This window comes from Salmo salar, chromosome ssa03 (assembly GCF_905237065.1).
Source record: "Salmo salar chromosome ssa03, Ssal_v3.1, whole genome shotgun sequence".
Lineage (NCBI taxonomy): Eukaryota > Metazoa > Chordata > Actinopteri > Salmoniformes > Salmonidae > Salmo > Salmo salar.
In genome coordinates this window covers 64,728,237-64,742,208 of record NC_059444.1, presented here as the reverse complement: position 1 = coordinate 64,742,208, position 13,972 = coordinate 64,728,237, and the positions used below count along the sequence as shown (strand labels likewise).

The window sequence follows — 13,972 nt, the reverse complement described above, 5'->3', positions numbered from 1 at the left end:
CACACACTTTTTTGACGAATGCACAAATGTGTGTGTGGGCATGGTGTGTGTGAGCTTGTAAGACAGCAGCTGTGAAGGACTACCGCTCCTGTCTAATAAAGGCCAGACTAATGAGGACACCTGGGGTCAGTGGTTCTGTCTCTGAGCCACCTGCCCAGCATACCATAGAGCCTAGCAGAGGAGGAGGTGGGCTGAATGGAGACACTCTGTCATCCAATATAACATCCTCATTTAAAACACACTAGACATGATCCTCACCTCAGACAGCCAAGGATATGCTAACAATGTACCGTACAAAGTTCAATTCTATCCAGAGATTGTAAAATACCACAATAAAATGCCACAATATCTAGCATCATTTGTAAAGGTGTACAAATTCCATACCCATGGTCACGGTTAGGGCTGTTGCGGTGATCATCATATTACCGCCACACCGGCACTCAAAGTCAATTGTAATGAGAGAGAGAGAAGAGCAATGCAATTAAGGACACAAGCCCATTGAAAGTGGACAGAAAGACGATCAGATTAGAATGATTTCTCTCTCTCTCTCTCTCTCTCTCTCTCTCTCTCTCTCTCTCTCTCTCTCTGAATTGTAATGCGTGCTGCCAAAGCTCACCACTAATGCATGTGGTAGACATTAAACAAGATACAGTACATTAACTCTAAATGATGACAGAAACACGATGGCAAACAGCATTAAGCTACATGATTTCTGATAAGTATTGTTACACAATAATTTTTCAAGGTGCATAGGCTAAGGTGGCTAAGGTGTATGTAAACTTTTGACTTCAACTGTATGGGAACTCTTTCAAGACTGCTGGAAAAGCATTCCTGGTGATGCTGGTTGAGAGAATGCCAAGAGTGTGCAAGACTGTCATCAAGGCAAAGGTGGTTACTTTGAAGAATCTAAAATCTAAAATATGTTTTGATTTGTTTATCAGTTTTTTGGTTACTGCATGATTCCATATGTGTTATTTCATAGTTTTGATGTCTTCACCATTATTCAACAATGTACAAAATAGTAAAAATAAAGAAAAACCCTTGAATGAGTACGTGTGTCCAAACTTTTGACTGGTACTGTATATATTTACAAAGAAAATATATGGGGGATTGGAAATGATGCAAACAATTACATTTATGGAAGCCACAATCTATCTGCAATAAAAAAGCTGGTCTACCCCCTAAAAGAATACAATAATAATACTAATAATTCCACATGACTGTTGAGTTATCTCCTCTTATGCACTGCATTGGTAGTACCCAACTCACAAACTTGACCAACAGGTCCTAATGACCTGGTACTCAGGGCTCTAACAACCATCAGGTCCTAATGACCTGGTACTCAGGGCTCTAACGACCATCAGGTCCTAATGACCTGGTACTCAGGGCTCTAACGACCATCAGGGCTCTAGCGACCATCAGGTCCTAATGACCTGGTACTCAGGGCTCTAACGACCATCAGGTCCTAATGACCTGGTACTCAGGGCTCTAACGAACATCGGGTCCTAATGACCTGGTACTCAGGGCTCTAACGACCATCAGGGCTCTAACGACCATCAGGTCCTAATGACCTGGTACTCAGGGCTCTATTGTCCCTCTAACCACTCTGACAGCAATTCACCAAATTCTTTGAGTTTGGACTGTAGTATTATGCATACTGGATGGTCTGGTTACCTTATGCTACACTCCAAAATGTCTATCCATTATTCTGGGAGAGAACGTATAGGCCTAGGCGACGCTATTGGTTAATTGATTGTGCAGGGCGGCTTCCAGAGTTAGCCTACAATTATAGTGAATTTTATTTTATTTTGAATAGCCTAGTAATAGGGCATTTTTTTTATTTTCATAATTAATAGGCTGACACATTACCTTTAGCTGGAGAATATCTCACCACAGTGCGTCTCCATCGCCTCCTCTTTCTCCTTCTGTCCTTCTATATACAATCCTGTGTGAAAGCAGAGGTTTGATGGTTGCCACTAAAAAGAGGAGGATGAAAATATGAAAATATGATGAGAGAACAGCACGTGCAGCCTGAGGCAAATAACAAAGCTCAAGTTCTTTTTGCAACTTTCTCAAATCATCAATAGCCTATAGTCGCATCATGCAGCCCATATTTGTTTTGATTTAAGACATTCTAAGGTTTGTATCATTCACAACTAAAGTTCCCAAATAACTCTAAATCTAGCATATAAATCTAATGTAGCAAATGATCATTTTTACGCTCAACATAGCCACTTCATATGCCCACTCTCTCCTGGATGGGAAAAATATCCTTTCTATTTTATTCAGCTAAGTTCAATTATATTCTTTATACTATAAAATCATATAATATAAAATAATGAACAAATAAGCCTTTCACACCACCGTGACCTCCTAACTGAACTAGCCTACAGCCTATGTCATGGCTACAGCCTATGTCATGGCTACGCCTATGTCATGGCTACAGCCTATGTCATGGCTACAGCCTATGTCATGGCTACAGTCTATGTCATGGCTACAGTCTATGTCATGGCTACAGCCTATGTCATGGCTACAGTCTATGTCATGGCTACAGTCTATGTCATGGCTACAGTCTATGTCATGGCTACAGTCTATGTCATGGGCGCACAGCAAGATAACATACTGTAGGCCAACTCATTTTCAGTTCTTCTGAAATACATTTTCTTCATATCATGTTTCTTTAGACCTGACTACAATAATAATGGATATATTGTGATGGTGTATATTAATTGTATTTATTAGACTTTTATGTTCCAAAGGCGCACATCAGAGGCTTGTATGCAGCTTGTATGTGTAGATGCCTGGAGACGCTAAACACGTTTATGTTAATTAACTGTAAATTATCGCGAGCCCTAGGCCCAGCTCGAGTCATGGTGTCCGCAGGTGACAGACAGACAGACAGACAGACAGACAGACATTTAGACAGACAGACAGACATTTAGACAGACAGACAGACAGACAGACAGACATTTAGACAGACAGACAGACAGACAGACATTTAAATGGACAGACATTTAGACAGACAGACAGACATTTAGACATTTAGACAGACAGACAGACATTTAGACAGACAGACATTTAGACAGACAGACAGACAGACAGACGTTTAGACAGACATTTAGACAGACAGACAGACAGACAGACAGACAGACAGACAGACAGACAGACAGACAGACAGACAGACAGACAGACAGACAGACAGACAGACAGACAGACAGACAGACAGACAGACATTTAAACAGCCAGACAGACAGACATACATTTAAACAGACAGACATTTAAACAGCCAGACAGACAGACAGACATTTAAACAGCCAGACAGACAGACAGACATTTAAACAGCCAGACAGACAGACAGACATTTAAACAGACAGACATTTAAACAGCCAGACATTTAAACAGCCAGCCAGACAGACAGACAGACATTTAAACAGACAGACAGACAGACATTTAAACAGACAGATAGACAGACAGACATTTAAACAGACAGACAGACAGACATTTAAACAGCCAGCCAGACAGACAGACATTTAAACAGACAGACAGACAGACATTTAAACAGACAGATAGACAGACATTTAAACAGACAGACAGACAGACATTTAAACAGACAGACATTTAAACAGACAGACAGACAGACAGACATTTAAACAGACAGATAGACAGACATTTAAACAGACAGACATTTAAAGAGCTTGTATCACTTCCCTCAGTGTGATAAGGAAGAGATATGGAGCAGCATAACTCACTGTGCTGGACCGCCAGACAGCAGAAGCAGATTTGACTAGAACATGTATCTAAACCAGCCAAGAGAAGGAATATGGAACTAGCTAGCAGTCTGTGGTTAGCGTTCGCTAATGTTAGTGTTACCTCAAGGCCTCTCTGGGGATGGAGATACCTGTCTATCACACCTGCCAGGACAGAATATGTCTACACACAGTCACACACAACCCGAGGCGTCATAATACACACTACATGACCAAAAGTATGTGAACACCTGCTCATCGAATATCTCATTCTAAAATCATGGCCATTAAAATGGAGTTGGTCTTCCCTTTGCTGCAATAACAGCCTTCACTATTATGGGAAGGAAGGCTTTCCAATGGATGTTGGAACATTGTTACAGGGACTTGCTTCCATTCAACCACAAGAGCATTAGTGAGGTTGGGCACTGATGTTGGGCGATTAGGCATGGCTCGCAGTCGGCATTCCAATTCATCCCAAAGGTGTTTGAGGGGGTTGAGGTCAGGGCTCTGTGCAGGCCAGTCAAGTTTTTCCACACCGATCTCGACAAACCATTTCTTTATGAACCTCGCTTTATGCACGGGGGCATTAGATTCTAGAATGTCATTGTATGTTCTAGCATTAAGATTTCCCTTCACTGGAAATAAGGGGCCTCGCTACCATGAAACGCTGCCATGAAAAAAAAAAGCCCCAGATCATTATTCCTCCTCCACCAAACTTTACAGTTGGCGGTATGCATTGGGGCAGGTAGCATTCGCCTGGCATCCGCCAAACCCAGATTTGTCCGTCAGACTGCCTGATGGTGAAGCGTGATTCATCACTCCAGAGAACAGGTGATCTTAGGCTTGTGTGGGGTTGCTCGGCCATGGAAACCCATTTCATGAAGCCCCCTGACGAGCAGTTATTGTGATGATGTTGCTCCCAGAGGCAGTTTGGAGCTCGGTAGTGTGTGTTGCAACCGAGGGCAGATGATTTTTACTCTCCTAAACGTTTCCACTTCACAATAACAGCACTTATAGTTGACTGGGGCAGCTATAGCAGGACAGAAATTTGACACACTGACTTGTTGGAAAGGTGGCATCCTATGACGGTGTTGAAAGTCACTGAGCTCTTCAGTAAGGCCATTCCACTGCCAATGTTTGTCTATGGAGATTGCATGGCTCTGTGCTCAGCTGTGACTGAAATAACCGAATCCAGTAATCATACTTTTGTATATAGAGTGTAATTCATGTACAGTACATACTTTAATACACACATTGAATGAACTACAAACTACATAATAATTAATGTACATAAATGAATACCCAAATGAATATTTAATCTTCTTCCGGATCGGTGTCCCTTCCACGGGACGGTTGAGCTAACGTAGGCTAATGCGATTAGCATGAGGTTGTAAGTATTCTGTTAATTAGTTACATACGGTTTGGCCAGTTGAACCCTGGCCAGTATGTGTGTGGGAGAGTGGGTGTAGTGTGTGGGTGGAATAGAGCAGTAGCAGAGTGTATAGTGAGTGGGTGGTTCCAGTGGGCAGATGTCCCAGTGGGTGGGCAGGACAGCTGGTGGTGAGAGGAGGAAGACACAACTAACTTCTGATAAGAGGAAGTGAAGGCAAAGTGCTGTTGGGAGTACGGCACAGCACACTCATTTTAATAAAAAGGAAAACACAGGCCACTGAATAAACATGTCATGTTGTGTGTGTCTGACTCCGTGTCTGTCTGTGAGTCTGTGTGTCTGACTCTAGCCCCGTTTATACATTGTGCTAACATGGATCCGTCCTGATCTTGTCTACATACTGATTGTGCCCACATGTCCAGAAATGTGTCTACACATGGTATTATAATGTGTCTGTTATCCGTCTGCATTGTCACAAGAGTTCCTGGTCCCTTCATTTATGCAAATGATTTCACAGCTATTCCTTCAAAATAACATTTATTTATTGTAAGACACATATTGATGTAGTCAGTCAATGGTGCCACCTCTCAATGATTTTAGAGGGAGGAATAATGATGATTTAAATGGTTTCCTTGTACAGATCGGTCTACACTAGTAAGATATCCAGACACAATGTGTGTTTGACTACCTCTGGAGTTGGGCAGGATGATCTGTGTCCTTTGAGTGTCTACACCTGTCAAAAAATGTGGGCACAATCGGAATGTGGACAAGATCAGGACAAATGACTCAAATTAGAACCAGGTATAAACGGGGCTTCTGTATCTATTTGTCTGTCTGTGCGTCTGTGTGTCTAACAGCATGTGCGTGTTTGACTGACAGGTCCAGAACATCACCCAGTCCATGGAGTTGCTGGACCTGCGGACCAACAGGGACCTTCAGTATGTGAGGAACACAGAGAGCCTGATGAAGGCTGTAGACGTCAAGCTGAAGACTGCCTCAGACAACCCCCGAAGCCTCAACCCCAAGAGCTTACAGGTAACGCACATGACATGCATGTGTCCATTCATCTGTCCTGAAAATCAATCACACAGGTTTCTACGTCAAGCATATTTCTAAACTATGTATGTGAACTTTCTGATAAGAACTTTCTATAGGAATATCCTGGACTCTAGCACAGGCTTTATAACGTATATTTACTACAGCTTCCTCTACATCACACAACATTATGACACACTAACACTCACATAGCTTATCTTCATCTGCTATTTCAGTGTAATTGAGTCATGTACAGGAGGCAATTTCAGCACAATCTCTCCTGCATTATTAAAACCCCACGACCAAGCACAAGTGTCTCTCTCTCTCTCTCTCTCTCTCTCTCTCTCTCTCAGTTAACAGCCATATATATTCACATTTATCTATTCCTTATCTTCCTACAAGCGGAATCTCAGGCTCCATTATCAGCAGGTCCTTTCCACGCGTTTCTTACACTCTGCGGATATTAGATGGACCATAAAATGGTTTGATTAAAAGATGCTTTGATAAATTCTTAATGCGTAAACTTGATTTACTGCTGGGACTCTGCACGGCAACAGGGATGGGCCTGGGGAATGGCCTTATGGTGTTTCTCTCTCTACACCTTTTATTATTAAAGTCACTGCAATGTTTACGAAATCCCCCCCCATTCATCAATATATCTTAATATCACTAACATATGCCAAGTCATGCAAATTCAAATAGCTTTCCAAATGTGAATAAATACTCATTCACAATCCAATGGGTCGAGAAAAAACTGCATAAGTCTAAAAGCTGCATTTGACTTTCTGTGAGACAGCCTGATGAATGTGTGGAGCTCAACGTCGCCGATGGCAGGGCACGGGAGATTAACGAGAGGGAATTTTTGCGGGGCGAACGGGGGAAAATGAGATTTATAATGTGACGCTGTGGGGCTGAGAGCTGCTCCATCACCAGATTTACGATAAACCTTAACAAGGAGAAAACAGCCCCCCCTGTGGTGGACTAGTTTTATTGATGTGCCTGCTGCTCCTAACAGCCTCACAGCACAGGACTGCATTGATGTACCTTAGCAGGCTACCTTAGCAGGCTACCTCAGGCTACCTCTCCTCTCCTGCTGCCCCTGCATCGATACACCACTGGCCTATGAGAAATCAGCCCCACCCCCTCCCTGACAGCAGATCAGTCATAGATGTGGAGCTGAGCCTAGGATAGGATAGATGACGTAGGTCCCCAAATGAGGAAGAATGCATTGGAGAATGAAACAATAGAGTCCAGGATCAACAGTGTGTATGAAAACACATTTGGGGATTTGTCATGAGAACGGCAACAAGTTCTGACATTGGAATGCAGTCAGTTACCATCACCCTTCTGTTTGCTATGTGTGGCTTCTCTCTCTCACTCCTCTTTCTACTGTTTTTCCTCTTTCTGAATCTAATCTTCCTCTTTGTCACCCCTCTCTCCCTCTCTCCATCCAACCCGCAGGATTTGAAGGACAAGGTGACCCAGCTGCTCCCCCTACTGCCGGTGTTGGAGCAGTACAAGACAGATGCCCGTCAGATCAGCCGGGTGAGGGAGGAGGTGAGGAACCTGTCTCTGGTGCTCATGGCCATCCAGGAGGAGATGGGAGCCTACGACTACGAGGAGCTGAGACACAGGGTCCTGCTGCTGGAGACCAGGCTCCACTCCTGCATGCAGAAACTGGGTGAGGAGAGCGGAGGGTGGTGGGGGGTGGGTGGTATCTGTGGAGACCCATAAATATCCATAAAGGTAAAGATCCAGGATGACATTATACTGATAGAAAGATGCTGACATCCCAACAGCATTGAATGTCGTCTGGCTTGGCATGGACTACTCTACTATAACTGGCTAGAGGTAGTCTTCATGTACATAATACTGTGAGGGCTATTCACATTTACTAGGCAATGTAAGAAAAACCTAATACAGATCATTTGTAATATTTTCATACTAAACGTATTTGTTCACAACCTGAGATGCTGTTGGATTTAGAATGAAGGACTTACTGTTTTTGTCAATGAATAGTCAAGCAGTGCTCTCTGAAAACACCATTATAAAAACCAGAGTTCATAGGATGCCACCTTTCCACCAAAGTACTTTTTACCATCAATTTAAACCAACACATTGATGATACACTATCACCAAGAGCAATGTGAAGTGTAGCTACGGTAGCTGAGACACAGGCTATTAATGGTCAACGTTCTAATGATGTTCATGTTCAGTACTAGTATTAAACTGGATACATGATCCAGTAATGACCTAGAGATGCCCAGATAAATGATCCAGTAATGGCCTAGAGATGTCCAGATAAATGATCCAGTAATGGTCTAGAGATGTCCAGATAAATGATCCAGTAATGGTCTAGAGATGTCCAGATAAATGATCCAGTAATGGTCTAGAGATGTCCAGATAAATGATCCAGTAATGGCCTAGAGATGCCCAGATAAATGATCCAGTAATGGCCTAGAGATGTCCAGATAAATGATCCAGTAATGGCCTAGAGATGTCCAGATAAATTATCCAGTAATGGCCTAGAGATGTCCAGATAAATGATCCAGTAATGGTCTAGAGATGTCCAGATAGATGATCCAGTAATGGCCTAGAGATGCCCAGATAAATGATCCAGTAATGGCCTAGAGATGTCCAGATAAATGATCCAGTAATGGCCTAGAGATGTCCAGATAAATGATCCAGTAATGGCCTAGAGATGTCCAGATAAATGATCCAGTAATGGTCTAGAGATGTCCAGATAAATGATCCAGTAATGGCCTAGAGATGTCCAGATAAATGATCCAGTAATGGCCTAGAGATGTCCAGATAAATGATCCAGTAATGGTCTAGAGATGTTCAGATAAATGATCCAGTAATGGTCTAGAGATGTCCAGATAAATGATCCAGTAATGACCTAGAGATGTCCAGATAAATGATCCAGTAATGGTCTAGAGATGTTCAGATAAATGATCATTCTCATGTAATATGTGGAGCTAAACTGATGATTTTACAGAAAACGGGACTGCAGCTGAAATGTTGCCTTTAGCTGTGTGTGTGTGTGTGTGTGCGCGCGCGCGTGTGTGTGTGTGTGTGTGTGTCGCAGGCTGTGGGAAGTTGACCGGCGTCAGTAACCCCATCACCATCCGTGCGTCAGGGTCAAGGTTCGGCTCCTGGATGACTGACACCATGATCCCTAGTTCAGACAACCGGGTAAGTTTTCCACATGAGCGCATGCACAAACATACACATTGCTTTTACTACCCTTGTGGGGACCAAAACATTGATTCCCATTCAAAATCCTATTTACTCTAACACCTAAACCTAACCCCAACACTTAACCGAACCTTAACCCTTACCTTAACCCCTAACCCAAACCCCTAAAACCAAACCTAACCCTAACCCTAATTATAACCATAATTGTAACCCTAAACCTAATCCTTAAGCCTAAAAAAGCCCTTTTCCTTGCGGGGACTGGCAAAATGTCCCCACTCAGAATTGTCCTTGTTTTAGTATCCTTGTGAGGTCTTCTGGTCACCAGAAGGATAGTATAAACCAAACCACGCACACACACTGACCCCTGACCCCCAAAACAGAGTTTATCACATGGCTTAGACTACATTTCCACAGGACCCTCACAAGGGGGTTGTATGCTGTAATGCTACTTTGGTGACATACTATTTTGCCTACAGTCTGTCAGACTCCTGAGTCACTGAGAGCTGAGTCACTGATGGATGTCAGCCCTCCCTCCTCTCTCTCTCTCCCCCTCCCTCCCTCCCTCCCTCCCTCCCTCCCTCCCTCCCTCCCTCCCTCCCTCCCTCCCTCCTGTCCCATCCCGTCACAGCCACAGCACGCCTGATGATTAATCATTCTGTTATGGGGGAAGAAATGAACGAGTTGTTTAAGCAGAAGTTTCTCCAATCACCTGGGTAATTACCAGCAGTGTGACTGCCAGCAGAGCAGCAGAGCAGCAGAGCAGCAGAGACTGAGACAAGGATGTGAGCTTGGACACAGATGATATAGTAATGGGTTTTCGTAATTTGAGAGGACATGTGGTCGCACGTTAACAAGACCCTCTGATGTGGAGAGGAGAGGAGAGGAGAGGAGAGGAGAGGAGAGGAGAGGAGAGGAGAGGAGAGGAGAGGAGAGGAGAGGAGAGGAGAGGAGAGGAGAGGAGAGGAGAGGAGAGGAGAGGAGAGGAGAGGAGAGGAGAGGAGAGGAGAGGAGAGGAGAGGAGAGGAGGTAGTAGAAGGGAAGAGGAGAGGGAGAGAAGGGGATGCGTGGAGGGGGAGAGGAATGGAGGATAGAAGAAATGAGGGAAGAGAGAGATGAGGAGAGGATAGACGTTTCGTTCAGTGGGGAAAAATGAAGATGGCCTTTCTCATCTTAACACTGTCATCATGTCCCAGACTAAATAGATGGAATGTTGTGTTTATGCAGACGACTGTGTTTAATGATCACGTTGCTCACTGACATCACATTAGAATTCATATCAGTCACTGATCCTATAGCCCATATACATCCAAGGAGTATCACATTAATGCCCATATCCATCACTGTGATCACATTTGGGAGCCGAAATGTCATCGGCTCCTTAGAGTGAAATGTAATTTGCTCCATACTGCCTCCCAAATGCTACATGACAAAAAAACTCTCTCAGACATGCCTGTCTGCCTATGCGTGTCCAAACTAGGGCCCAAGCAAAGCCCCTCCATGCTCTAGGGACTCGTTTAACAGTGAAAATGGGAAATAATACTTAATGCTCCATAATCTTCCCTCCTCCATAATTCAGCTGCTATTCCAGCACCACCCCAGCTCCTGTCCTCCCTCCCTCCCTCCCTCCCTCCCTCCCTCCCTCCCTCCCTCCCTCCCTCCCTCCCTCCCTCCCTCCCTCCCTCCGGGGATCAGTGTGAAAACTAGTGGATAGGACCTAAATCCTTGCCTGATTTATTAAGAGCAAAAAGTACATATGTGAGCTGACTGTGGTTTAATTGAATCAATTAATAGTGGAGAGGCCAGGGGATGACTGGAGATTGGGTCATGGAGGGGGCTGATCTGTCAATGTCCTGATCCAGTCATTCTCAGTAGAGAGAAAAGAGAGAAAGAGATGCTAACAGGATTGATTTTCTGTAAGTGTGGACTGGAAAAGGGCAGAGAGCAGAGAGCAGTGTGGCTGGCTGGGCTGACTGCAGAGCAGAGAATACAGACAACTTCTTCCCTCCCACACACACACACAGTCTTGTACAGCTAACCTTGTGGGGACACACAATTCAGTCCCATTCAAAATCCTGTTTTCTCTAACCCTAACCCTAACCCTAACCGTACTCTTACCCTTCCCTAACCTTAATCCTAACTCTAACCTTAACCCAAAAACCTAACCTGAACCCTAACCCTAAACCTAACCCTATCTCCATAACCCTAACCCTAAAACTAACCCAAGCTCCTAACCCTAAAACTAACCCTAGCTCCTAACCCAACCCTAAAACTAACCCTAGCTCCTAACCCTAACCTTTAACGTAATTCTAAGCCTAACACTAATTCTAACCTTAACTCTAAACCTCCTAGAAATAACATTTGACCCTAGTTGGTCAAATCTTTTGACATCACCATTGTTTACTATTCTTGTGGGGACTACTGAGTAGTTAAACAAGTCGTCGCCCCCCCACACACACAGGAGATCAATAACACTGTACACACTGCACGTACATCACACAAACACACTCACGCATACATGTAGACACATGCACACACATACACACGCTCGTATGAACACACACACACTTAGCTCAGGGCACTGCCGTAGGCAGGTTATCCAGGAAGAAAGACCACACTGACACTCCACGCCTGAAGATCAGACACCTCTGATGTAATGGAGCACGACATTATCACTATGTTTACTCGCTCTCTCTCTCTCTCTCTCTCTCTCTCTCTCTCTCTCTCTCTCTCGCTCTCTCTCTCTCTCGCTCTCTCTCGCTCTCTCTCTCTCTCGCTCGCTCTCACTCTCTCTCTCTCTCTCTCTCTCTCGCTCTCTCTCTCTCTCGCTCTCTCTTGCTCTCTCTCTCTCTCTCTCTCTCTCTCTCTCTCTCTCTCTCTCTCTCTCTCTCTCTCTCGCTCTCTCTCTCTCTCGCTCTCTCTTGCTCTCTCTCTCTCTCGCTCTCTCTTGCTCTCTCTCTCTCTCGCTCTCTCTCTCTCTCGCTCTCACGCTCTCTCTCTCTCTCTCTCTCTCTCTCTCTCTCTCTCTCTCGCTCTCTCTTGCTCTCTCTCTCTCTCTCTCTCGCACTCTCTCTCTCTCTCTCTCTCTCTCTCTCTCTCTCTCTCTCTCTCTCTCTCTCACTCTCTCTCACTCTCTAGGTGTGGTCCATGGACGGCTACTTTAAAGGTCGTCGTGTCCTGGAGTACCGCACCCTAAACGACTTCATGAAAGGCCAGAACTTCGTTCAGCACCTGCTGCCCCACCCCTGGGCGGGGACCGGCCACGTGGTCTACAACGGCTCTCTGTACTACAACAAGTACCAGAGCAACATCATCATCAAGTACCACTTCAGGTCCCGCAGTGTTCTGGTGCAGCGCAGTCTCAGTGGGGCCGGCTACAACAACACCTTCCCCTACTCCTGGGGAGGCTCCTCAGACATCGACCTGATGGCAGACGAGAACGGCCTGTGGGCCGTCTACACCACCATCCCCAACGCCGGCAACATCGTCATCAGCCGCCTGGAGCCGCAGAGCCTGGAGGTGCTGCAGACGTGGGACACAGGGTTCCCCAAGCGCAGCGCCGGAGAGTCTTTCATGATCTGTAGCACGCTGTACGTCACCAACTCCCACCTGGCCGGGGCTAAGATCTACTTCGCCTACTACACCAACTCCTCTAGCTACGAATACACAGACATCCCCTTCCACAACCAGTACTCCCACATTTCCATGATGGACTATAACCCCAGGGAGAGGGTGCTGTACACCTGGAACAATGGACACCAGGTGCTCTACAACGTCACTCTGTTCCAGGTCATTAAGACTGCTGGGGACTAGAGACACCAGGGGTGGCTGGTGTGATTTTACATCGGAGGACGGGCCTATTGTAATGGTCGGAATGGAATGAATAGAACGATATCAAACAAGCCTTCCATTGATTCCATTCCAGTCATTACAATGAGCCGTCCTCCGTTCACAAGCATCCAGAGACACCCAGAGCTAGCCTGGTCTCGGGTCTGTTGTGCTGTCTTGACAACTCCTAGTGTGACATTGACCATATGTGTTGGAAAGATAGCACAGATCTGGGACCAGGCTAACCCAGCAGCAGAGGGGGGGGCGGCGGGGGTGCAGACAGATGGACGGAAGGAGGCTTGGACTTTTTTAAAGCATTTCAATCTTCTTCATAGACTGCTGTTATTCATTCAGAAAAATACAGTCCAACAGCAAGGTCAGTAAATATATACAGACTGGGCGAGACTTTCTGATTTTCTTTTCTGTGATGAGTAAGCATGGTTCTTTTTATTTGTGATGAGAAATAAATATCAACCTTTACCATTTAAAACTTTGTCCTTTATTGTGGCTCCCGCCTCTTGAGTAGAGTACGACCACCATTATTCTCTTTGAGGGCTGAAATAGCTTTTTTTAATCATTATGAAAGCTCCATTTCCTTCAATAATCATCCTAATGGGACTGAAGAAACAACACTCAAAATAACATGTCCATCTTGAGCTCTCACTACCTGAAGATCTCAAAGTTTCAACACAGACACAATGTTGTTGTTTCCAAGGTGATCTGTCTGTGAAAGAACAAGAGTGGTCATAAACAGTATGGAGGGAAAGGAAAGAGGTGT

General features: G+C 44.8%; 1 protein-coding gene across 2 annotated transcripts in view; it reads left to right on the top strand.

Annotated features, from left to right (window-relative positions):
• LOC106601278 (noelin-2) overlaps positions 1-13,684 on the top strand; it is a 74,906-nt gene extending 61,222 nt beyond the window's left edge. For both annotated transcript variants that reach the window (XM_014193365.2, XM_014193364.2), the window contains exons 3-6: positions 6,016-6,171; positions 7,633-7,852; positions 9,260-9,366; positions 12,505-13,684. In XM_014193365.2, coding sequence (XP_014048840.2) covers positions 6,016-6,171; positions 7,633-7,852; positions 9,260-9,366; positions 12,505-13,179 — 1,158 coding nt within the window. In that variant the 3' untranslated portion in view covers positions 13,180-13,684. The remainder of the gene's footprint in view (positions 1-6,015; positions 6,172-7,632; positions 7,853-9,259; positions 9,367-12,504) is intronic.
• The last annotated feature ends 288 nt before the right edge of the window (positions 13,685-13,972 follow it).